The following is a 27,630-nucleotide window of genomic DNA, read 5'->3' as shown; positions in this document are numbered from 1 at the left end:
CCAGGGTGTCAAATCTGTAAAACTTGACAAAAAAGTGTTACTCCCCGACCAAGTTGCGGCCCTGCACAGTTGCATGGCCGAGACACCTCGGGCAGCCGCCCAAGAGGTCCCAAGAGATCTGGTGGAATGGGCCTTTAATGCTTGGGGAAGGGCCAAACCAGCCGATGCATAGGACTGTTGTATGCAACGAATCCAACGGGCTATGGTCCTGGTAGACGCAGGAGAACCCTTCTTTTGCGCATCCTACAAAACAAACAGGCTATCCGACTTGCGAAGTCTAGCCGTGCGTTTTACATACGCCTTAAGAGTATGCACCACATCCAAGGAAAGTGAAATATCAGGATGTACCGCGCTGGAAGGAACCACAATGGGTTGGTTCAAGTGGAAGGAGGACACAACCTTTATCAGGAACTGCGGCCTGGTCCTGAGTTCAGCCCTATCCTCGTGGAACACTAGGTAAGGACTCTGACAGGACAATGCCCCAAGCTCAGACACACGCCTGGCTGAGGCAAGGGCCAAAAGGACAACAGTCTTCCAAGTAAGGTGTTTTAATTCCACCTGTTCCAAGGGAACAAACCAGGCAGACTTGAGAAAGGTGAGGACCACATCCAAGTCCCAAGGCGCGGTAGGTGGCACAAAGGGAGGCTGAATCCTCAGCACCCCCTGCAGGAAGGTGTGGACCTCCGGCAACAGCGCCAGTTTCTTCTGAAAGAATACTGACAGAGCCGAGATCTGTACTTTCAAGGATCCCAACCGAAGGCCCAAATCCAAAACTGCTTGAAAGAATCTTAACAATTGTTAAGACGAAATACTGCTGGCGGCAAGGCCTTTCTTTCACACCAGGCTATATACTTCTTCCAGATTCCATGGTAGTGAGAAGCCGTGACTGGTTTCCTGGCACGCGTCATGGTTGTGATAACAGAGGGATGCAGGCCCTTAAGGCCTAATATCTGCCGCTCAACCTCCAGGCCGTCAAACGCAGCCGCGGTAAGTCCTGGAAGACAGACGGTCCCTAAAGGAGAAGATCTTCTCTTTGAGGAAGACGCCACAGGTCCTCTACCAGCATGGCCTGAATGTCCCCGTACCAGGCCCTTCGAGGCCAGTCTGGAGCCACTAGAATGGCTTCTACTTTCTGGTGCCGAACCCTTTTTAGCACCCTTGCCAGCAAGGGTAGCGGTGGGAACAGGTACACCAACTGGAAGTCCCAAGTCCAAGTCAGGGCATCCACTGCTGCTGCTCCTGGGTCCCTAGTCCGGGCACCGTACCTGTCCAGCTTGTGGTTCAACCGAGAGGCCATCAGGTCGATCTGAGGGAGCCCCCAAAGATCTACGAGGTCCTGGAACACCTGAGAGTGGAGTCCCCACTCTCCGTGGAGATCGTGACGACTGAGGAAGTCCGCCTCCCAGTTGTCGACTCCTGGAATAAATATTGCCGACAGGGCCTTTACATGGCGTTCTGCCCAGGAGAATATCCTGTTGGTTTCTCTCATACAGGGCATGCTCCTTGTCCCTCCTTGGCGGTTGATGTAAGCAACCGTAGTTGCATTGTCCGACTGGACCTGTACCGCCCTGCCCTGCAGCATAGGCTCCGCCTGTAGGAGGGCATATTGAACAGCCCTCAGTGCCAGGTTGTTTATGTGAAACCTGGCTTCCAACGGAGACCAACGGCCTTGCAGGCGAACTCCCTGTATCACGGCTCCCCAACCCCTGAGGCTGGCGTCCGTGGTGATCAGGACCCAGTCCTGTATCTGGAAGCAGCGACCCGCCAATAGGTTCTGCAAATCTAGCCACCACTGAAGGGAGATTCGGGTCTGTGCAGACAGGCAGATCCTTCTGTGCATCTGCTGAGGGGATCCCGACCACTTCGTGAGGTTGTCCAGCTGAAAAATCCTGGAGTGGAACCTGGCATACTGGATGGCTTCGAAGGAAGCAACCATCTTGCCCAAGAGCCTCAGGCACAGGTGCACTGAGACCCAAGGACTTGATAGAACCTCTCTTACCAAGTCCTGCAAGGCTGAGGCCTTCTCGGGCGGCAGGAACACCTTCTGCTCCTCCGTGTCCAGAGTCATTCCCAGGAATACCATCTTCCGGCTCGGGATCAACGAGGATTTTGGTATATTTAAAATCCAGCCGTGTTCCCTCAGCACCTGCATCGTCAGAGCTAACGCGCTTCTCAGGGCCTCCTCCGAACCTGCCAAGATCAACAGGTCGTCCAGGTAGGGTATGACATTTACCCTCCAGAGCCTGAGAAGGAACATCATCTCTGCCATGAGCTTGGTAAAGACGCGCGGGGCAGTTGACAGCCCGAAAAGGTAGCGCCTGGAACTGGTAATGGCTGTTTCCCACAGAAAATCTTAGGAAGACTTGATGGGGAGGACAAATTGGGACGTGTAGATAGGCGTCCTTGACGTCCACAGCAGCCAGAAACTCCCCTTTCCAGGGAGGCAATCACCGACCTGAGGGACTACATTTTGAATTTGAACACCTGCAGAGAGGGGTTCAGAGACTTTTAAATTCAAAATGGGCCTTACTGAACCATCTGGTTTGGGGACAAGGAACGGATCTGAGTAATAACCCTGACCTTGTTCCTGTCTTGGTACGGGTATTATTACCTTGGACAAGAGGAGCTTTTGAATGGCCCCCTGAAGGAGCGCCTGATCCTCCAATGAGGCTGGAAGGGCCGACTTGAAGTATCTTCGAGGAGGAGGCCCGGCAAACTCCAGCCTGTAGCCTGCTGAAATTAGATTCCTGGCCCAGGAGTCTAGGCAGGAGGCGTCCCACTCCTTGCTGAAGTGTGACAGACGGGCCCCCAGTCTCGTGGTGGGTGTACCCAGTCATGCTGCTGGCCTGGAGGCAGCAGGGGCGGTGGAACGGTCCTAATGGCCTGAGGGGTTGTGCTTTCTGAACTTCCCTCTTGTGCCTCTGCTAGCGTTAGAGGCGCCTCTGGCCTTGGGGCGGAACTTGGACCCGCGAAAGGACTGCTGGGAGGGTCCAGTGAAAAGGGCGTTTTGCTGCCGTGGGGGCTGATGGGAGGAAGGAGGATTTCCCTGCTGTAGCCTTAGAAATCCAATCATCCAGCTCACTACCAAAGAGCCTTTCCCCGGTGAAGGGTATGCTTTCCACACTCTTCTTGGAACCCACATCAGCCACCCACTGGCGCAACCACCGAGCCCGCCTAGCCGACACAGCCATAGCAGAATTCTGCGCATTTATAGCGCCCAATTCCTTTTGCGCTTCGCACAATATCCGTGCGGTATCCTGAATGTGGCGCAGGTTTTCCCCAATCTGAGCCACGGACATGTCCCCCAACAAACCCTCTTGGATCTGCGTGGACCAAGTATAAATGGCCTTAGCCATCCAGCAACTTGCCAGTACCGGCCGTTGTGAAGCCCCGCTGGCCGAAAACATAGACTTTAGCGTTGCCTCAAGTCTCCTATCTGCACCATCCTTGAGTGTGGACACCCCAGGGACTGGTAACAGCACCTTCTTGGAAAGGCGTGAGACAGAGGAATCCACCGCTGGCGGTTCCTCCCATTTCTTCCTACCAGCAGGATCAAAAGGATATGCATTAGTGAAGCTCTTTGAAAGCTGGAATCTCTTTTCGGGGTTCTGCCAAGCACTCTTAAAAGCACTTTCTAACTCAGCCTGTTCTGGGAAGTACACTGGCTGTTTTCTCTGGGTCATGAAGAAGGAGTCTCCCTCAGAGGATTCCTCCATAGGAAGCTCTAACACCTCCCTAATGGTTTTAATCAGAGGCTCAGAACCAGGAGTCAAAGACTGCTCCTGAACAATCTCTTGTTCATTCTGCTCCTCTCCCTCATCAAGGATGTCATTATCATCATCGTCAGAATCAGGGCCATTGCAGTAGCAGGCCGCTTAGGAGGCTGAGCAGGGGGAGGGGTGAGGGTATCAACCCTGGCAGACAACATGGCTAACTCCCTTTGTACCCTCTGCGTCTGCTGTGTATTGGCAGAGAGCTGGGAAGCAGCAGAGTCCATCAGCGTTTTTATGCTGCTGGCCCAGGCAGGCTCTTGACTATCAGCCTGAGACCCATCCACAAGTTGTGGGGGCACCCCACTGACCTGAGAGGTCACTCCACTGGGTTGTGGAAGCATACACGGCTCACAGGTGACCTGTGACTGTGAAGCTGGTATAAACTTTGTGCTGCACACCATGCAACAGGACACCCCCAGCAGCGTACTCACGCACACACATCAACACTCAAACTGATGTACTGTAATCTATCACAGTATAAGTGTAATGCAGCCTTGTTTAAAGACTATGTATGTGGACAAGTGGTTAACTAGCCAGTGGGGAGACTCAGAGCAATATTGAGGGGACCAGTACACCCAAAACCTTAACTCACGGATTGTAGTGAGCTGGTAGCACAAAACACACAGTGATATATATCAACACAGTGTAATAACAGAACTAAGCAACGCTGCTGCGCTGTTAAACTTGCTGTCTCTGCTGCAAGGATCACATCCAACCACGCCGCTGAGGTGCTGTAATGGCGACCTCTGGAAGCGTGAAGAAGCAGGCAGCAGAGACAGAGCGCGCCCAGCAGAGCCTGGTCCCGCTCTGAGTGAAGCCCCGCCCCCTTTGAACGGAGCTGGCGCTTCCAGTATATTTATACTGGCATATGCATCGTTTTTCACATAAAATGCATTGTTTTCCACATAAAATGTTATAAAACCTGCTGGGCATCCCTGGTGGTCCAGCGGCATTACCCTATGCCAGTCTGATGAGGGGGTTTCGCGCGGTCCCTGCGAGAGGGCCGCCGCAACTCCCGCCGCCATCTTGCCGCACGGAGCAGTTGGGGTGTCCCCTTGTGGGGACCCCAACCTGTACTCACCACAGACGTCTTCGGACCAGTCAGGGGGTGTGCGGCAGCTGGGGGGCCTGCTCGCTACAGCGCAATGCTGTGCGGTGACAGGCCCCAACTCAGGACAGATTGTCCTGCAGCAGGGTCGTCTCTGACCTTAAGAGGTCGTGGCCTGACCCTTCCCCTGACACCCTCGAAGTAGGACAGCTGCCTGGTCAAAGCAGCGCCCCAAAATAATAAACTAAATAAAACTTTGAAGAAAACTCTGGAGCATCCAGAAGCACTGCCTCTCCTGAGGCACATTTTTCTAAACTGACTAGTGGAGGGAGGGTAGAGAGGAGGAGCCAGTGCACCCACACTGAAAGCTTTAATGTGCCTGTCTCTCCTGCGGAGGATCTCTACCCCATAGTATACAACCCAGTATCCCATTGGACGGTAGAGAAAATGTCTAATGTAGCCCATACAATGAGATATTGCAGGCAATCAGTCAATTTCGACCATCTGTTAAAAAAATAGAATGACTGTACGCACATTTTAGGGACCATGTGATGCACATAATATCTATCGAATTGCAGGAGCGATCGCATGTGGTTTTTAACCACATGCGATCACTCGAATGCAATCCATGGGTGGGATCGTTGCGGGTATTCATCTGGGTAGTTTAGTGCCGTGAAGCTGCACTTTGTATATAGACACTCTATCACTACTTCATACATCTACCTCTTCGTTCTTTGTCAAGATATTCATATGCCAAGCATGTTTATATTTCTCTACCGTCTTAAAGGAAATACACGCGCTGCTATTTTCACTTAACTTTCCTTCCGATTTTGCTTTTAAAAAGGACCTCCTGCATGACCCAGAACCTGCTAATACTACTGGTGCTCAATATTATCTCCAAGTGGACCACCTATACCCCAGCAAAGGGGTGCGATTAAAGCTGTCATCCATCTTCAGGAAAACCACCACCCAGAACCCAAGGGAAGGCACAATAAAGGCTCCTATGAGTATCCTCCAGCGGCAACGTTACCACCAGTGCACAGCCGCACTATAGTGAGCACTTTGGACCCCAGGCTGGAAACCCTTAAAAATCATCTGATGGTGAGAGACTGTTTAAATAAATAAAGTTGATTACTTCAAAAAAACTTGTCAACTTGGAAGGGACATAATTAAGTAGCCAGCTACTTGCTGTCATGGTCTAAAAGCAGGAAAGCTCCTCTCTTTTATAAAAAACCTTTATTAATTTAAAAATTATTTATTTTTAATAAATTTTACTAAAATACAGGCAATCCCACGTATGTGTGTAAATTTGTTAACGCTGCTTTATTTTCTGTTTGTATTGTAACCTACTTTGTGGTCTACTATAGCCGCACCTGCTCTATATAAACTAAATACAAAACCACTTTAATTAGCGCCCAGTTCACCATTTTTCACAGTACTCAAGTGCAGGTGGAGCAAAGGGCTAGGTGTTCTGCCATAAGTCAGGCACCAGGAGGCGGAAAGCACCAGAGGGGTTTCTGGTAACCACACTCAATGACGCAGGCAGGCTTGCCACCACTCACAAGGCAGCCTGTACACAGGGAGAGATTGGGGCCTAGACTTGCCATTCATATTTCACTGTAGGTTTGGCAGTACATCTCCAAAGACTGGCACGAGGTGCCAGAGTAAGTGCAGGAGACCAAGGATGGAGTGTGATGTAATCAGAGAAAAGCATTTCCCATTTAATGCTTGAGAGTGCTGGCTACTGCCAGTCACACACTATTACATACATAAAACCCATTTTAGATTTATCAATTGGAGTTGATATTTTCTGAACCCAATCATTGGACAGATCAGGGTTCAAGGCAAAAAATAAAATAAAAATTGTCCTCTACCTCAAAAACAATAATATTGGTTAACAGTCCATCAGTTTTCTAACAATCACCAAAAGCATTAAAAAACATATTTAAAATACCAAATCAGGGCCTTGCAGCAGTCAGTATTGTATCTGGTTAAACACTTCCTTACATACCTGGATGTTTGTGGTTCGTGAACATAATTTCAAGTCAAGTGTTTGGTAACAAAGATTAATAAATTAGACTACTATATATCTTCTATTAACCAATTGAGTGGTATGCCCGCAGCGGGCTGTCCCAGAAAATTTCAGGGCACACCACTAATATTAAGGTGCGCACCAGTGGTGCCTGCAGCTGTGCACCACTGGCGCATCACCTGTCCGGGCACCCCCCAGCCTCCCGTTGCTGCCCCTCACCTCTCTGCTCTGGCGATCATATGCCGGAGCTCCCCTGCCCCCGCCGCCATTATTTGCAGGAGCTCCCCTGCCCTGGTAGGTTTGCCCTGCACCAGCAAAACCCACCACTCAAGGGGTTAATAGCCTTCAAATCGGATTATATCAGTAAGTTATTTGTGAAGACCACATAGAATGCTTTTATTGTGTGTATTCGACAGGTGCAGTCATTGAATAAAATATTTAACTAAAACACAAATGTCATCAAGTAATGTTATTTCTTTTCAAAGAATGAAGTATTAAGATAAAAAACTAAAGAAAAAAAAAAAAAGAAATAGGATAACATTATCTACAATACAAATGCTTGGGAATCGGACATGCATTTCAATATGGAGTTTTGCAATTTAAAAGTGAACTGTCAAGGCACGGAGAGACTGGCAATTCACAAAAGCTGGACAGTGACAGAGGTAATGTCCATTCTACAGTTTATAAAAGGACGAGAGAAGGTCATAGAACACCCAAAATGGTTAAAAATGCGCAATACCAAAAAGGCTTTGACAGAGGGGCGAAAAAAACGCTAAACAATAGGTTGCATTGAAAGAGGCTACGCTCAGCACGGCCTATTGTAATGTCGGCAGTTTTTCCTAGTCAATTGCCACTACAATATATAGTTGTCATGCTACTTGCGTGTGGAATTCTGTAACACTGACACTTCATGCAATTACAGAACATACTATCTATATTACAGGCATGACATTTTCAGCATTCTGAACAAAGTTAAAAAAATCAAAAAGGCGGCAATAACAAGCTGCAGGTTTCTTTTTTTTACAGATTAAAAAATAAATAAATAAAAAGGTACTTGTTTCCTAGCACGGCCACAACGATCTTAATCGCGGTCATCGGGGGTAAAATCGGGGCCATCGCGGCCGCTAAAAAATCGGGTGCGATGGGCCAGACGCGATGCCCGCGATTTCCCCATAGAGAACAATGTTAAATGCCTCAATTTACCCGCGATGACCACGATTTCCCATAGGAAACAATGTGAAATGGCTCAATTTAGCCAAATTATCATAGGAACAATAGTAAATGGGCCAAAAACACCCCTGAACATTGAAATGTCCCCCCAAAAGTAGTTGACGCCACCCCGCCATCAAAGTGAACCCGAAGCGTGGCGAGCGCAGCGAGCCCGCGAGGGGCGGCGGTACGCGTCCTCCGACCTTTTCATGCCCTACTATCCACTAGGGCGTGGAGTGAGAATAGAATAGTGTGGCGAGCCACCGAGCCCCGCGGATACCTTCACAGTTATACGCGTCCCGTCGCGGGCTTCCCAGGTGTCCATGGCGACGCGGACACCTGGGAAGCCCGCGAAGGGGCGAGTTTACCTGTGAAGGTATCCGCGTCCCCTCGCTGCGCTCGCCACACTATTCTATTCTCACTCCACGCCCTAGTGGATAGTAGGGCATGAAAAGGTCGGAGGACGCGTACCGCCGCGCTCGCCACGCTTCGGGTTCACGTTGATGGCGGGGTGGCGTCAACTACTTTTGGGGGGACATTTCAATGTTCAGGGGTGTTTTTGGCCCATTTACTATTGTTCCTATGCTGATTTGGGTAAATTGATCCATTTAACATTGTTTCCTATGGGAAATCGTGGTCATCGCGGGTAAATTGAGGCATTTAACATTGTTCCCTATGGGGAAATCGGGGGCATCGCGTCTGGACCATTTAAGCATTTTTAGGTGCACACGACCGACCCGATTTTTCACTGTTTTCAATGCATTTCAATGGAAAAATCGGGGGCATCGCGTCGGTCGCGTCGCAGGCCACTAAAAATTACCCCCGATGGCCGCGATTGTGGCCGTGCTAGGAAACAAGTACAAAAAAAAAAAAAAAAAAACAACACCACCACACACACTAGCTACAATACCCAGAAACACTCTAACGTAGCAATTGCTGTGCTCAGGACAACTATAGCAGCCGGGAGAGGGTGAGTTTTACATTTCTTCTTGCTACCTCCTTAAGGCCCATACACACACTGGGCAAATTTGAGCTGAAACCATAGGCGCTCTCGCATCATCGCTGGCCCGGCCCCTCATCTGTTGGTATTACCACCAGATGAGCGACCGAGTGGACGACTTTACATAGCGTTCTGCTATGGAAAGTCATCCTCCCCCAGGGAAAATAGCCAAAATAAACGTAAAAAAAACACTCAGTGTGCATGCACTGAGCATTTTTCAGCCCAGCAAATTTCCCTATTATTGGTCAGCAAACACGCTGGGCAAATTTGCCCAGTGTGTATGGACCTTAAGATTGTTTCAGCTGCTTTAAGTGGCTAAGCATGGTGCGTTTATGGGCGTTAATGCTAATGCACCTGAACTTGAGGATTAAAATACAACCAGCCAACCTGGTCCAATCAATGAGACGGGATTGAAGGCGTTGGTTAAAGCTGCCGTGCCCTATATATTAATATTTTAAAAAAAAAAAGCACACACCAGAGGAGTTTGATATTCTTAAGAAGCATTACCTGAGTTGAACTATGCCCCTCATTCATGATTTGGCACATTTTGACACGTGATGTGCTAACGATGTACTTATGATCTGCACACAAATCGACAGATCATATGTGCAGCACGCAAGATCTTAGTATCCATTTCAAGACCTGTGGGCCCGCGCATCGATCGTAATCGTACCGAAACACCTCACGATGTGCACAAAAACACACACAATGCATCTAAATCGTTCATTCGGTCCTGAAATCACTCTAGTCTAGTGCATTACGGTCATATCCAGAGAAGAGACGCAGACAGAGCCAGACAATGCAACATCATTTAGTGGCTTACCAATTAGTTTTAAAAATCTGCACAACATAATAAAATGTTACAAGAGGAAACAAGTTCTATGTAGATAAGATACACATGCAAGCATAATTATATTGTAAGTGTGCACCATCTGTGTCATCTGTAATGTTGCATTACCACATATTACATTAATGAAAGGACCTCTGGCATGTGTTTACATAGGGCATGGCGCTGTATAGGTACAGCTGCTTCATCTTTGCATGCAGCAGCGGTGCTAGAATAGGCAACAGCCACAGGAAGCAAAAAGACACTGCCAGCTTCTCTGAGCAGATCAACTACTTTGAAGAATAGACATATGAGTAATCCCCCCAAAGGTTACTAAGAAAGACTGGTACAATTACATTGCCGGGGCCAGTGAACTACCTCCCAGTGGATTCAGCATGCCCATTTCTGCACACTCAAACTCCGACAGCATATAAATATATGCTGCAGCTTTTGGGGACCTGGAACCAACATCTCAGAAACCGATCAAGACACATCTGAGATGTATGGAAATGTTAACATTCAGAAATCTCTGAATAACTGCCATTAAGCAACTGAACCTCTGAATAGGATTTGCATGTAATCTAGTGTCCCCGCTAGGCTGTTTTAGCTGTTTGTGCACTGCCCGATTTTCAAAGGGCAAATTGTGCCCTGCCCCTCTAGCAGTGCACCACTAAAACAGCCTGAAAGAACTTGCCTTCGCGACCCCGCCGGCGGCGTTGGACTTCCCCGCCAGTGCAGAGACTTTGGAGGGGACGGACCCGCCCCTTTTCGTGACGGTACGGCCCGGGCACGCCCCTTTTGTGACGCTGGCGACCCGGGACTGCCCACAACAGTAACATCGGTAGGCCCGGTCCGCCCCCCTAACGCTGCCCCTGTGCAGCAGCGCCCTGCCCGCCACGGTTCCTAGAAGAAACACTATAATCACATCGAAAAAAACTGTTCAGAGATGTCAAGACTACAAAAGACTAATCCAGGAGGTTCCCAAATTTTTTGAATCATGGCACCAGAGTATCCCATTTTTTTTTTCAGGGCACCCCTAGGCCAACAGTTTCCCATTGATAAAATAAAAAAAAACGAATTAAGTAAATTGTTTTTATATGTCACAGTGTCAGTTATGTGGTCATAGACTGGTATCACGTCTGTGTCAACAATTTGCCTATTATATTGATTATAAATAATTTTTAAACCTTACCTCCATATGGGATGTGGTCAACAGTAATTAGGTTGACAGGATTTAGGTCAATAGAAGTTTTTCTGTTCTGGTTTTTTTTAAACAGACTTGTTCTTATTTTATGATCCAAGTGGGCATAGAGTTAGATAATAGAATACTGTGCCAAACAAAGCCAGGCAACTTGCCTAAAGCATGGCGAGCTCAGCGTGCCATTTGAGGGGACGCGGCACACATATATACGCTGTCCATGTCGGCAGATCCAAGAAAAAGTGAAAAAAAAATCATGTTGATCTTTTGCTTGGGTTCACATTTTGTTAAAGTCGACCTAAAGCCTTTGTCAGGTGTCGACAGACCTATTGATCCACACCCATCGCCATTCACAGTCTGAGAAAACACATTTTGGTAAAGTCTCCACTGCTGTCTCAAAAACAATACACAGCACATTATTGCAGACATGATCCCCATTCTCTTGTGCCACCACAAGGCCAAATATCTGTGCCGATGTGTTATGGATTTAGAAGTTCTCCAGGCAAGTCATCAATATTTGTTAACAAATAATCAGCTGACACTTCCGGCCCAGACTCTCTCCTGCCTTATACACAAGGCAGCTAATGTGCAGCCTTTTAACAAGACTTTAAAAAAGGAAAGAATGTGCTTGCAGAGTACACCAATTAAACAAAGGTTGGCACCAGTAGATTATGGCTGTTAAGTGCCAAAGCCAGAATCTGCAGAAGACCATTTATAAGTAACAGACGGGAAATGTTACAATTTGCAGCCAGCGCGATCGCTGCGCCCTCTGAGCCAGTTCTCTGCATCTACAAGCTTGGTGTGAAAGTGACAGAAGCATCTATGTAAATGGAGGGTGGCATTTTATTACTAGTAGGAGTATGGGACTAGACAGAATAACTGGGGCCATGACGGGTGTAAATCATGGCGAAATTGTAGCACTTTGAAAATGGTGTCCGCATGAAACACTGAGGGTAGTATTCAATGCCTCAGATTTGCCGTATTTTACAGCGAATCTCGCAATTCGCAGGGGTAACAGCGAATTTTCTGTCAGAAAAAACAATTCGCCCTATTCAACGGAGCCAATTCGTTGCAAATGAACAGTGAATGTCTGTCCATATACGATTCGCTGCAATTCGCTGTTGGTTTTCAATGGGGTTTTTAGTGGAATTCGCAGAGTGTATTCAATGATCAAATGGAGACCTGCTTTCTCCATGATTCTCCGTTTTACATTTGTCATCTTTTTTAGGTGAACTGGAATGTGAGCTTTTAAAAGAAAGTGTTTTTTTTTTTTAGTTTTTTTTTTTTCAAAAAAATCTGATTTTTATTCTGTGAAGGGGCATTATTATTATTATAATTTTATTTATAAGGCGCCACAAGTGTTTCGCAGCGCCGTACAAAGGAACAATACAGGGAGACAAAACTTGGCATGCTGTTTGTCCTGATTTCTCGACCCGATCCGTCAAAATCCGGTGAAAACAGACCAAACCACACAAGTGTATGGGGGTCTTTACACTGCTTTAGTGAGTTTGGAGGGGTATTGGTTGTTTAGGTATAAAAGTAAAGTGAGGATTTATGTGTAAATCTGTTTAATACCAGCTCCTGTAAAGGAGAAAAGTAGAACCATAAGATAGGAGGAATGGATACAATATAAGTACTGCTTGGAATACAGTTAGTGTTATATACACACTAAATTTACCTTACCCTACATTACAAAGTTATAGATCAAAGCCTGTCTCCCAATATTAATCTATTTCTTAAATCAATAATTTCATTGGCCAAGGTGCTACAGCTGACAGATGTAATACAGTACTACATGACAACAGTTATAACAGATTATACTTGCATGCTCTTTAAGTCCAATATAAACTATTAAAAACAAGTTGTTTCCATTCGAATAGTAGCCATTATTAATATATACCTAATTACTTTATTTATAAATCAGATGTAATTGTCAAAATCAGAACTGGTGGCTGCCAATCATAAATTATCAGACAAATAGAAGTGCGCCTGGTACAATAAATAAGAAAGTTTTGGCATAGAAGTGCCAATGTAAAGAAAATTGGTTTGCTGCGAATCAAGTATGTTTTTAACCATTCCATATTGGAATAAGTTTCCTTTAACTCCTTCCCCAAAGAAACACCTGTGATAACAGGTGTGTCTACACACATCGAAGCCTTCTTGTGTGTTGTATAGCCTTTCTAGTTGCATCATGCTGTTGTGGGGCAATGTAATGCGAAGAGTCTTTTCGTGCAACTTTCCTTTAAAAGTAGTCTTTCGGAAATCGATGCGGATAGGACACAGGAGAAGCTTAAATTGATTAAAATGATTTGCAGCATGCCTATATTCTGTTTGTGACTGCACCTTTATCTGTATACGAAAAATACGTTACAATCACCACTTCCAGGACTCCTTGTGCTTTACGGTAAAGATGGTGCTTAATGACATTGCTATTTGCATTTCAGCTCCATTAGCTGAAATGCAGCCCCAAACTTTGATCAATGTACCGCACTCCAGCCCTTTGGTGAACAAACTGCCTTCTGTACAGAATAGATTTAACATTTTTACTCATTCCAGAGGACCTGTTCCCATTTTCTGCACCCCAGTACGTAGGATTTCGTGCATAGGTGAGTCCACGACACCCAAAGAGGGAGAATAAATTAGTGTGCCGAGCGTAGCGAGCGCGCAAAAGGGGGGCAATCCCGTCGCCCCCTTGTCGGGATTTCCGCGGTCGGCGACTGCTGGGATTTCGAACCAATCCCATCTGAACAGTAGATGGGTCGCACTAATTTATGCCAGTTCTGAGAGGATGATACTGTTGGGCAGCTCCCAATTTTGAAGGGAAGAAAACATGATGTGCCTTTTATCTCCTGTACTAACTTTCCTTGGCCAACCACTGCAGCTAGTCATCAACACTGCACGTTTCTTTGTGCTTCTTCAAAAGAGTTTGAAAAGAACATCTTGAATCTCCCGTCTGCTTTGATAGCTGTGTCTGGGAGAGATCTTGCCGATGCAGTATAACTTGTGTCTTCTTGCAGAGCTCAGTCTTGCAATGGTTTATCACCAGTGACATGAAACGGTCTTCAACTACTTCACCTTTGTAGCTGAGTAACTCACCCTGTTTTAAGCCATCTACACAGCGGTTTCTGATTCAATTAATGACTATTTCAACCTACAAATATAACCTATATATAAAAATTATGGTGATCGATACCTGCTTGGTATGATTGATTAATCATACACCTAATTATGATCCTACAAACTCCGACACCATAATGCCTCTACGCAACATGCCGAAATTCTCAAAATATAAACATTAGGGTTAGGCTGCAGGTTTGGATTGTCCATGCTAGCTACTACGGGGTAAATGGGGATTAAGGTTAGGACATGTATACTCACAATGAGTCTATGCAGGGACTCCACAGGACCCAGTAGACACTGGAAACACTGCAACCAACAGGAGCAGTTAAGTCTCAGCACTGACTGAAGAGAGATAATGGGTGAAATTTACTTCATAGGTCATGTTGCTATGGGCAACCAATCACATCCTGTCTACTATCTTCTAGAACAGGGCTGGCCAACACCGGCCCTCCAGATGTTAATGAACTACACATCCCAGGATGCTTTGCATTAGTTTTGCTATGTGGCCATGCTGAAACTGATGCAAGGCATGCTGGGATGTGTAGTTCATCAACATCTGGAGGGCCGATGTTGCCCAGCCCTGTTCTAGAGGGTGGTAAATAAATAAGCAGCTTCTGATTGGTTGCCCATAGCAACATGACCTGTGAAGTGTATTTCACATCGTAGTAAATTTCACCCAATATGTCAACTTTTCATCATCTTCTAGATGATGAAAGTCAACAAGGTCATTGTCGAAATTATGACCATGTCAACATCATACCACACCCGTATCAAAGCTGCCAAATTTTATTGTTAGACTATCCACTTTGTGGTATAAGTTTTTATATCTAGTACGGTTACAACAAAATGAATGACAGATAGTATAACCAATAGATTATGTTTATTGTTAAATTAGTGTTCTATCCACAGGGAGCTTACTTTCCTCTCTGTAAATCCTCCCCTCTGGGACATAATACATTCTGCAGAATCTGGTTAGGTTATATAACCGTTACACAATCTCTGTTGGGTAGTTTTGTATTTGAGCAGAAACTCCCTATATTAGATTCAGTTTAGACACCAAATGGTCTTTAACATTTTCAGTGACATTTTCTACATTCACGCTAGCAGCTTAGTTACTTTTAATGAATATACGTTTGAGGTAGAACTACATGGTTTTAAAAGGAATCCTCACAGGATGCATATTTACTATCACCAGTTATTTATTTAGCGCACACATATTCCACAGCGCTGTACAGAGACTATTTCACATCAGTCCGGTCGCAGTGGATCTTACCATGTATATTCCCTACAACATATACATGCACACATATTCATGCCAGGGTTAGTTTAGTTGAGAGCCAAATAACCTGCCAGTTAGGGCCATAGCGGTAATCAAACCCATAACATCCGTGCTCTGAGGCAGTAATTCTGCCATTTACAACACCCGTGCTACCCTTTTTCCCTCAGTTCTATCAGTGTTTGACATTTGTATACAATTCAGATGCAGTATCAGAGGCCATCTAATCTACAAGGGCAAGTGTGTACATGTATTTAACCATTTATACGCCTGTAACAAAGGAAAGTATTAATTCTCAAAGAAAAATCCATCTGTAATTACATATCAGCCATCATTTTAATGTAGTGTTCACTCTAGATTGGTTTTACAGGGCAGCGGGCCCTACCAGTTTTAATAATACAGGGCAGCGGGCCCTACCAGTTTTAATTAATTCTGAGTGCGGGGTGGGCCAAGAACCCGCACGCATGTAAAGCCCCTGCTCCCGATAAACATTTGGCAAGCTGAGTTCTCCCTGTTTCACAGGAAGTGCGGCTGTGCGTTCCACTGGCAGGAACCCGCAGTTTTGTACAGAATTCAGCTCAGTTGAGAAAGGTAAAAATACTAGGATTAGGAGGCTGTTTGACAGGCTCCTGTCCCTTGCCATTTGTGTTCCGTTGGCTGGATTATTGTTTTTTTTTTTCAGATGTCTCATGTATTTTGGTTGCCATTTCCTTGATAAAGGTCCTCTACTTTGGACCGAAACCTCGGATGCAATAAAAATTTGACTGTTTTGATGTCACTTGGTATGTGCAGTAAATTAGACTTTTTTATTTCTGGAGAGTGCTTGTCCCTATTCAGTAGGGTCACTGGACATATTAGTGGACACAGTTTCCAGCTGCGTACCTTTGGGCACCCCTAACTGGTGACATTTGCTGAGCTTGTGAGTGCAGGTTTGTGGAAAATATATATATTTACTTCCCCACTACTGGCCCCCTAGTCACAGATGGAAACAGAAACCCACCCACCCACCCCCACCCGACAGATACATAGTTATGACCAAATGCATCAAAGCTGCAATCAGTATATAAGCCATTAGAAAGAAAGGCCTCGGAATGGACAGAATTATTCTACTTTCAAATAATTTAATTGACTGAAATATTATTGTATCACGTTATAAACTCACATAATCGAGAGTATGTAAGTCTAATATAAAAGGAAATAATTGAAGAACATTGAAAAGTGAAAGTGAATAATCTACTTCAAACATTAAGGCACCATACAGATGAGTAAATGTCTAAACAAAACCTACGATACAGACTTTTTGAATAACACACTGATTAACCAACAGAGATGGTGACTAATGTTTGAACAATGTAATACAATTTATAAGGATTTCGGGGACATTTTATGCCCCAGAGGGGAGGATTTAAAGTACGAACTTTATGAAAACCAAAATAAGCTTTCTGTGGACAGAACACTCATTATCAATAGAAAATGAGTGCATTTTGGGAATTTGATTTTCTTTTCAACATAAAAAAAAAAAAAAAAAGGATTATAAAAGTAAATTTAAACAAGAAATATAACTAAAGAAAAAACACTAACAATTCAGGCGCAGACTTCCAAATAATTAATTACTCCAAATAAATATATGTATATCACGGTTCAATAAGAGTGCTTGTACTTGGTATATATGTGCAGCTCCCAAGGTAACAAAAGTTAAAGAGCAAAAAAAAAGACCAATTAAAGAGAGCGCATGTATACCAATATAATTTTAGTAAAAGACAATTAAAAATCTATTTAATAATATCAAACTTGTAATAAACCTATTCGGTATAGAGTGGCCCTTAGGCAAAAGTCAGTTTGATAATTGGCAATGTCCCAAGACCCGTGTTATCACACAGTCTCTAATTTGCGTCTTAGGACCAATAGTCAATGTAAATCCCGTTGGGTAAACCACATAAGAATATCTATATTAATTTAATTAATTGTTTCCCAGAGCAAAAAATCTCACCACTTGTCATTCTCTCTTTAGAGATATTTAGATGCGGGCATTGATGGCTTTGTAGTTCCACGAAGGACAAATCTTCAAAGAGGAGTGTTTATAGCCATCTCAGACCCGGAGCTTACCGGGTCCTAGCAGTGTCCGTCCGGCAGTGTGTGGACTTCAGGCTCTGTCTACGGTGAGCGGTCCTCACTAGCAGCACATCAAGTGCCTGACGGGGGCCGTGTCAGGTGTAATCACTGTGTCCCGCCTGCTGTAGTACAGCCCTCAGTGCTGCACATCAGTTGCCTGATGGGCGCTGGATGGCGGATCGGACAGGTCCTGTGGCCAGAACGGTACGGTAGCCTCTGCGTAAGTAGCTGGTCTCCGTGGCTGGTTATTTTATCAGCACTTACAGCAGCCTTGGGTGCCCCTGTTCTCAGACACTTAAGCAGATGGCCCCACGGTGGGTTATACTGTGCAACATAACAGCTAGCACGGCGGCAGCTCGGTGCACAACTCTCCCGGCTGCCGCTGTATTAGAGCAGGTCAGCACTGAGCGCGCCTATTTCAAAACTCAAGCACGGAGCTGCAGTGGTAGCTCCTGATTGGCGCATGAGCCGCCTTGACCTTTGCAATAGTCGCGCTGTGGACCTTCTCTGATACAGCGGCATGTGGTGTAATATGTAATGGGTATGTGACATGTAATAGGCATTATGGTGTTACTTTTTGGCACACACTGTCACTATTTTTTTCTGGCTTCTACACTTTCATTCTGGCTCCTAGATTTTTTTAAAAATTTATCAAGCCCTGAACTAGAGACCACCAAGTAAACTTTTAGAGCCAGTGATTGTATTTAATAGCAGGAAATCTCTCAAAGGAAAATTTGCTAAAGCTGGATAGAGAAAGTGGGGAAAGCAAGAACCAAACAAACCTCTCCTGTTATTTTAGGCTATAACATTGCATCTACAGTAGAAGCGGATTAGTTGGTACTATATCAGGAGAATTCACTTGTGTGGTGGAGATGTGAAAAACTCTGCAGGGTTTTTAACTATTAAAAGGAGACATTTTAAAAGAAATGACAGCTTTTTTCCTTAAGCACCACAAAAGCAAGTCTGATTCTTGCTCAGTTTTTTTAACAGGGAAAATAAACAAGAATCAGCAGGACTTGCTCTGTCATCCCCATAAGGATTAATTAAGCAACTGGAAGTTTCCAATTAGCTTAATTAGTAATTACTCACCTTCTGAAGCAGTGTATTTTCCCTCCAGCTGTCGCGACAGTCTTCTACAGCAGCATTTTAGCAAGTACTGTATTGTGAGTGTGTGTCACTCCCCCACCACAGAGGGGGCAACAGGAAGAACTACATTTCTCACCTGCCTACCAGCAGCATCCTTGCCAGTGGAAAGATGGAGAGAAGATGAACGGGAGCCACAGAAACCACTGGACTGGTAAGTATATATATGTTTTCCCCTCCCACCACAGCTTTTTCTATGCTGGCCAAAGTAATCAGGCACTTCATAAACACTCCATACTGACCAGTGTCCCAATCACTACTGGCCAGTGATTGGGCTAGTTCGCCTTAATCCACACATTGTGTTCCACTTACACATGATTTGGCATTTTTGTTAAAAAAAAATAAAAATAATGATAACTTATCAGGTTAAATTAAAAAAAAAACTATAATTTGTATTATTTGACCATTAAAATTAATACATACATACATATATATATATATATATATATATATATATATATATATATATATATATATATATATATATATATATATATACACACATATATATATATATACATATATATACATATATATACATATATATACACATATATATACACATATATATATATACACACACACATATATATATATATATATATATATATATATATATATATATATATATATATATATATATATATATATATATATATATATATATATATATAAAAAAAAAAAAAGTACTTGTGTATTATCACGGCGTGGTGAGCGCAGCGGTACGCGTCCTCTGACCTTTTCAAACCCCCACTATCTACGTCGGCGTGGAGTTGATTTTGTATAGTGTGGCGAGCGCAGCGAGCCACCGACCCCGTCGCGTGGCGAGCGCAGTGAGCCCCGCGAGGGTACGCGCATTACTTCACAAGTATTGCGAGGCCCCTCGCGGGGCTCACCACGCTTCGGGCTCGCCACACTATATAAAATCAACGCCACGCAGACGTGGGGGTATGAAAAGGTCGGAGAACGCGGGCTCGCTGCGCTCGCCACGCTTCGGGTTGCCGTTGATAGTGGGGTGGCGTTAACAATGGGGGGGGCATTTAACATACTTATTACCCATCATGGTGGGGATACAATTAAAAATCGGGTCTGCCTGGGCATTTAATATTGAAATCACGTCGCAATATTCAAATTCTACACTCTTCCCGGGAAAAGCCTAAAATCGGGTCCATCGGATACCTTAATTAGTGATATGCGATGCGATGGGCGCCGTGATAACACACAAATACCAAAAAAAGTTTAGGGGACTTTTTTTTTTGAACGAAAATACAGGTGGAGTATCCCGTATCCAAAATACTAGGGGCCAGAAGAATTTTGGATAACGGATTATTCCGTATTTTAGAATATTTAAATATTTCAATGATGTATTTTGAAGTATCTTGCATTTATGCTGTATAAACAGATCAACCACCAAAAATGCACACAAATATATTTTATTTGTTCAAAAAACAAGGTTTCAAAACATAAAACAAAATGTGTGTACTATCTCAGATATTGAATTTGAATGCCAAGCAACCATTTTCTTGTACATATATAGTGAAAGTAACATATCATGTCCTCAGTAGTGCTGTTACAAATGTCCCCAGTGAGTTTTTAGCAAAAAAAAAAAAAAGATTATTTTTAATTTTCTGGAATGTATTGTTTTCGGAATAATTCGGATAACGGATATTCGGATACGGGATACTCAACCTGTATTACCCAGTCAAATGTTAATACAGATTTATGTCACACCTAATGGGAGTATTGCTGGGCAACTAGTTGGTTGGCCTGAAAATCTGGTACTATATGGGAGCAAATGACAATCAGCAATTTGCTCACAAACCCAGGTAAATGGACAAAACCATTTGCTCCCATCCCGTAGCAGGTAACCAACTGGCTGGTTGGAACCGTATAGCTCTGGCATCACACAATTTAAGGCTCCCTTGAGGATGTAATTGGACATCTCCAGGCACTTCACTAGGAGCTAAAAGCCTGCAGCTAACTCACCCCAAGATGTATGTGTGTTCCTTCACATTCAAATTATACCCCTTTTAGACATACTACCCGGGATTTTGGTCAGGTTTACCTGGGATTCTCAACCCAGGTCACTCCCGGGATTTTAGTAACAGACCCAGTAGCGCACGCAGGGGGGGTTTCCGAGTACACAGAAACCCCCCCCCAGGAGTCTAAGGACCCTAGCCTGAAAGCTGAGGGTCCCCTCTTTCCATGGGTACAAGAATTTTAAGAATCGGCCATTGGGAACCGGAGATATCTGACTTTAAAGCAGTGGTCCCCATCCAAGCCTGTTAATTGCTCTTCCCAGTCAGATATTTCAGGTTCTGTATGATATTTTCTGATGGTATATTCCAAAAGCTGGGACTCTCCCCCTTTGATGGACACTAGTAGCTTGTCTCTACTATTTACAAAACCAGCCTTCCGGCAGCTGGTTACTGCTCCAGCTCCACACACCTGGTATGTAGTTTTATATACTCATTGGCAGATTGCTCTGCCTCTTGAATTCTGATCCCCTAGTCCCTAATTACCCCTTTACTGCACAGAAAGTGGGAGAAGGGGGCATTGGGCTGAATGAAGGGGCCCTGATACATAACTTCCAGGGTGGTAGAAGATGTTTAATATGCAGAGGAGTGGTGTATAGTGGAGTGGGCTTATTATACATAATTTTCTGGTGGGACAGCTTGCTTGACTGCAGATATCTTCAGTTCCCGGAAAAAGATTTCTTAGATTTTAATTGGAATTAAAAACTAGAGAATCCCACCTACCAAATGGTATTCGTGGAAATTACTGATCCAGGCCCTACATGCTGAGCGGTTGATAATATACCCCCTACCACCCGCAGGACACCAAAGCGGATCGGTAGGGGCCCCAATACATTGCTATGCTCAGGGGTCTACACTGCTGTTGCTGTGTGTGTGTGTGTGTGTGTGTGTGTGTGTGTGTGTGTGTGTGTGTGTGTGTGTGTGTGTGTGTGTGTGTGTGTGTGTGTGTGTGTGTGTGTGTGTGTGTGTGTATATATATATATATATATATATATATATATATATATATATACACATACACACACATACACATATATTTGGAATAAACATAAGACTGTTTTCATGTCAAGCCTGATGAGTGCCGCCTCGTTTGTTGAAGCTATATGAGACACCCGTGGTTCAAGGAAGGCACCGGAGCATTTAACATTACGTCATATTTACCTTTTGAGTGATAGATAGATAGATATAGATATATATATATACATATACACACACACACATTTGGTCTATCTATAATTCTTTAACTGACCCGGCATATACTGGGTCACCTAAGTGTCCATCTCTGGAAACCCCCTTCTGAAAATCCTGCGTTTGCCCCTGAGACCCCCTTTCACACTACACCTCAAATCCGGGAAATACCCGGGTATACCCCTTTCACACATAAGCCAGGCTTTTCAAGCATTTCAGTGTGTCATCATTAAAATGGGACACGCCCCGGCAGCAAAAAAAAAAAAGCAACATCACATGTTTAAAACTGAAAAACCCGGGTAAACCCATTCAGACATAAGCCGTGTATTACACCCGGGAGTTAAATACCGGGAAAAATCCTGGTCAATTGCAGGTGCTCAGTATCCGGGAGTGAAATCCCGGGTATACCCTTTCAGACATACGCTAGTCCCGGGTCTGGGCGCGTTCATGTGAAAAAATCCGGGATTTTCGCGTATGTCTGAAAGGGGTATTAACTATGTGTAACGTACGGACAAGATGAGGCCACATGGATCACTGTACTATAGACTAAATAGTAATACCGGACTCCAGAAAATATTGTTAGAAAGGAGATAGGAGTAAATATATACAAGGGTAAATCCTTTACATAGTATGCATAAGGTGTCACTGTTAGCTTTATTAATAGTACCATTACAGTACCCAATTACTCATTTCTTTCTGCAGATAAAAAAAATTGCTGCACTTGTTTTGTAATAATTGTTGGTCAGCATTATAATTAGAACACAGAATAGGTAGATTAGAGACTTGTAGATTACAAGTCCCCTCCTTTGAAAAAGCTAAATCCTATGTAACATGTACTATAATGTTGCCATGTTCGGTAATTGTGTAATATCTGGGCGCCCGATTTTGACATCGGGTCGGAAAAATCGGTCAAATCGCATGCAATCTATTCGACCCGATTTTTACATTGGAACCAATGTTAAATGCCCCCCAGACCCCATTTTTAATTTTATACCCACCCTGATTGGTAATTACTATGTGAAATGCCCCCCCATTGTTAACGCCACAATCAACGTCAACCCGAAGCGTGGCGAGCGCAGTGAGCCCGCGAGGGGCGGCGGTACGCGTCCTCTGACCTTTTCATACCCCCACTATCCACGGCGGCGTGGAGTTGATATTAAATAGTTTGGCGAGCGCAGCCGGCTCGAAGCGTGGCGAGCGCACCGAGCTCCGCGCGGGGACACGGAATACATGTTAAGTAATCCGCCTCCACTCTTCGGGCTCGTATTCTGCGTGTACTTGCCACGCTTCGGGCTTGGTGGCTCGCTGCGCTCGCCACACTATATATAATCAACTCCACGCAGACATGGATAGTGGGGGCATTAAAAGGTCGGAGGACACGTACCGCTGCACTCGCCACGCTTCGGGTTGGCGATGATGGTGGGGTGGCGTTAACAATGGGGGGGCATTTGACCTAATAATTAACCATCAGGGTGGGTATACAATGAAAAATCGGGTCTGGGGGGCATTTAACATTACATCCAATGTAAAAATCGGGTGTGAGGGATCATTTAACATTGGATCCAATGTTAAAATCAGGTCGGTCACATCGCATGCCATTATAATGGCATGCGATGCGACCGATTTTTACATTGTACCAGGAACGCCCAAAAAACCCGAAAAGCGGGTCCAATCGCGTCGCATTGCATGCCTTAAGTACAAGCATGCAGAAAAAAAAAAATCGGACGCCCAGATATTACATGTTCTGATCACTTTCATCAGCTATAATAGAAAGTACAGCTTTTAGAAGAGAGAAGATTATTGACCAGTTCAGAGAAGTATTGAAGCTTTTATGGGGTGTACAGGCGGTTTGATTCTGGCTGCTGTCTATACTCATTCAATACCAACGGAAACAGGTGGATTGCCGAAATCGAACAGGAGGGAGGGAGGGTGGATGCTGCATAGAGGAGCATGTAGCTGCATTCGCTCTTCCAGATCGAAGCAGAACTGGACTTGCCAGGCAAGTCTAGTTCTGCTTTCGATCCCGGTGCCACACATTGGGATCAAATCTATATCGGAGGCAGTTAACATTGTTAGATTTGATTTTGCTTCTAGAAGCAAAAAGGAATCGAAAACATGTCCCAATCTAACGTGTGTACGCCCCATTAGACTGGGAAATGTTACAATGATATATAAAAGATGGCATCCCTAATAGAATATTTTGAGAAGAAGAAAATATAAATAAACACTGTAACAAGTACATACCACATAAATATAAAACTTTTGAGGAAAAAAAAAAAAAGAAAAAGCAGCAAATGTGGATATTTAAAAAATAAAATGATAAAAGTATAAAAAGGGTTAGGCGAAAAATAGTTAAAGCTAAAAGGGACTAAAAATTTAAGTAATCCAGAGAATTACAACAACAAAAAAAACTTCCTCCTTTACAAACAATGTTTTGCTGTCCTCTGGATCAATGCAATGACCATTTACAATACTGTAGGTTGAACTAGATGACCTGTGTCATTAGAAATATGTAGTCAAAGGATCATAAAAGAAGAGATGTATTAAGTCACTCATTTACAGTAGACAAACCAATATTTCTTAAGTATTGTGCCTTACCTTCAGATTTTAGCTTTGTAAGAACAAAAATCAGGTAATTGTTGAAATCTGGAAACTGGTTCAGCTGCTCCAATTTCTGAGAATGAGTCAAGGTCAAAAACTTAATTTCACATCACAAACCAAGAAATACAAACATCCCCCCCCCCCAATAAAATTCACCAACCACTGTACTATATGCTTCTCCCTAGACTTGAGGTCATGCTTGTGGTTAAGAGATTAAGGGTCATATTTTCAAAGCAGGGCTTTTTGGCAAGTCATTTAAATACCATCTGCTTCAAGAAAAGACGCCTTCTGGTGAAGCAGTGCATTGTAAATCAATTTCTGAAAGCTAGAACACTATCTATAAAGAGAAATGAAAGTCCTGTCGACTAGATTAAATCAACAACATAGCATGACTAGCGCACAAACATTGAATACTAATGGTGTGTACGCACTTGTACAATCATAACTATATTACAACTTGTACAATCATGACTATATTACAATTTAGACTATCTGCATACAATATATACAATTTAGACTATCTGCATACAATTTAGACTATATAGTGCAGATCTGCACTATATAATCTATGCAGCCAAGATTTTCTGGCTGCGATACAGGAGCACGCATAAGGATCGCAAGGGTTAAAACCTGTTGGATCTGCATGAGATCCAGATCCACATTGTACAAGTGTAAACACACCATAAGGTATCCAGATAACTGAAAAGACAATGGGGGAAATTTACTAAGATGTGTATTCTACTTCACATGTGATGATGATATGGGCAACCAATCAGAATCTACTTATTTTTTTTAGCACCCTCTATAAGATGATAGACCGGATCTGATTGGTTGCCCATAGCAACATCACTTGTGAAGTAGAATACACAGTACTTATGTAATATCTGGGCTCCCGTTTTTCTTATGAGACCGCATCCATTCGCGACGCTTCGGGCACGGTGGCTCGCTGCGCTCGCCACACTATATAAAATCAACTCCATGCGTAGTTGGATAGTAGGGGTATGAAAAAATGGGGTGTATTTAACATGGGAGCCCAGATAATACATAAATACCGAACACACATCTTAGTAAATTCCCCCCAATGTCTACTTTAATATACATGTCTGTGGTCAATACAGGAATGGGATTCAAATGGGAACAGCAAACTGTCCCGAAGTGATAGGACACTTTACACCAGGCATGTCCAAACTGTGGCCCTCCAGCTGTTGTGAAACTACACATCCCAGCATGCCTTGCCACAGTTTTAGCATTCCTTAATACCAAAACTGTGGCAAGGCATGATGGGACGTGTAGTTTCACAACAGCTGGATGGCCATAGTTTGGACATGACTGCCTTACACTAATTGGGGTCCACGTGCTCAGGTGTCACCATTGACACCAAAAAAAAAAAAATTGTGTTGACGCAGACATTGTAAACCTAACAGACCAGAAAAGAAAAAGAAACCGATCTTAAAACATGAGGACATTGGAAGAAAATGCAAAACCTCATTTTAGACACACTATAAATATATACATGTATAGAAGAGTTAAGCCATGCATGTAAAGTATATTATTTCTCAGCAGTCTATTTTTACGGTTGAGGATTGGTTATATTAATAACTCCTTAGAATATACAAAATGCTGCAACAAGAGTCACTTGTCATCTGCTTTCCTCCATTAAGACTCTTTAAAATAAATGATTATTTAAAGATTGACTTTGGTGTACAACATTATAAGAAAGTTTTAGATTGAATTTTATATTTACAAAGATTATTGCAAACTGATAACTGACAAATGGTAGAATCAAGTGGTGCTCAACAAGGCAATCCATTTCTAAGCAACCCTTACTATCCATATTTATGTGTTCAATCACTTGTTTGCAGTGAAACATGGGAGTAGGATGGGAAGTTTCTTTAGTTACTAGGAAGAGATTATTTTGACCATTGTCAAAATGTTTGACCATTCTGGGAGACTCATGCTTTTAGAGAATATTGGGGCAGATGTATTAAGCCTGGCGAAGAGATAAACTGGAGATAAAGTGGAAGGAGATAACGCACCAGCCAATCAACTCCCAACTGTCATATTTCAAACACAGCTGATTGGCTGATGCGTTGCGTTATCTCCTTTCACTTTATCTCTAGTTTATCTCTTCGTCAGGCTTAATACATCTGGCCCAGAATGAGATACAGTATTGGACACCGTGTAGCTAATAGGAAGTCAAGGCATGCATACACTCAACATTAGCATCAATATCTAATAGGAAAGGATCAGATGTCTATTGTGAAAGGCAGGAAAAGCAGACTGACCACAAGCACTAATTATACAACATACCCCATGTAACCATATAATAGTAATGTAATGGTTTCACCACATGGTAACCTTTGAACACTGTACCAATATTATATAGAAAAGGCAAATGCATTATAATAGTCAATTTGACCAAATGTAATATAGGGCCAGATGCACTAAGCATTAAAAGTGATAAAATGGAGAGTGATAAACAGCCAGCCAATCAACTCCTGCCTGCCAGGTCACAGACTGTTTGAAAAATGTCAGACAGGAGCTGATTGGTTGGTTGTTAATCACTCTCCATTTTATCACTTTTGAAGTTTAGTGCATCTGGGAGGAGACAAATAGTTTTTTTTTTAAGGTGCATATAAATATGGGCACCCAATAGACGGGCAGTATTCAGTGTATCGCAGGTGAGTCAAGTCACACCCACAAGAAGTGGTCAGCAGATATCCACCCAAAGTCAGGCTTCTTTGCACACAAACCAGCGTGCCCCATATTTAGCGCAGGTTTTACCACTTTGCGCATCTAAACTTGGTACATTTCAGCATAAGTAATAGGCACCAATGGCAATACAGCTCATCTGTATAACAATTGAATATCACCCACCGGGCGCTCCTTATGAGCACCCAAAAACAACTGAATTCCCAGGTGGGATGGAGAAAAGAGCCATGATAAACTTTACATGATATATCCTCAACCAAACTGCTCTCTCATAAGACAGGGAATGAGGGTATTCCCCGTGCCTAGATTGTCACATGCAGGAACTTGTCAAAATCCAAATGTCAGTTACTTTATAC

General features: G+C 43.7%; 1 protein-coding gene across 3 annotated transcripts in view; it reads right to left on the bottom strand.

Moving 5' to 3' along the window:
* Positions 1-27,630, bottom strand: part of TNPO1 (transportin 1) — a 96,455-nt gene that overhangs the window by 60,247 nt on the left and 8,578 nt on the right. For all 3 annotated transcript variants that reach the window (XR_014450526.1, XM_083151889.1, XM_083151890.1), the window contains exon 2: positions 24,560-24,635. Coding sequence is in view for 2 of the 3 variants with exons in the window: in XM_083151889.1 (XP_083008015.1) it covers positions 24,560-24,635 (76 nt within the window). In the remaining variant the exon portion in view is untranslated. The remainder of the gene's footprint in view (positions 1-24,559; positions 24,636-27,630) is intronic.

This window comes from Crinia signifera, chromosome 1, assembly GCF_055691185.1.
Source record: "Crinia signifera chromosome 1, ASM5569118v1, whole genome shotgun sequence".
Taxonomy (NCBI): Eukaryota; Metazoa; Chordata; class Amphibia; order Anura; family Myobatrachidae; genus Crinia; species Crinia signifera.
The sequence above is the reverse complement of the archived record's forward strand: the minus strand, read 5'-3'. Positions and strand labels throughout refer to the sequence as shown.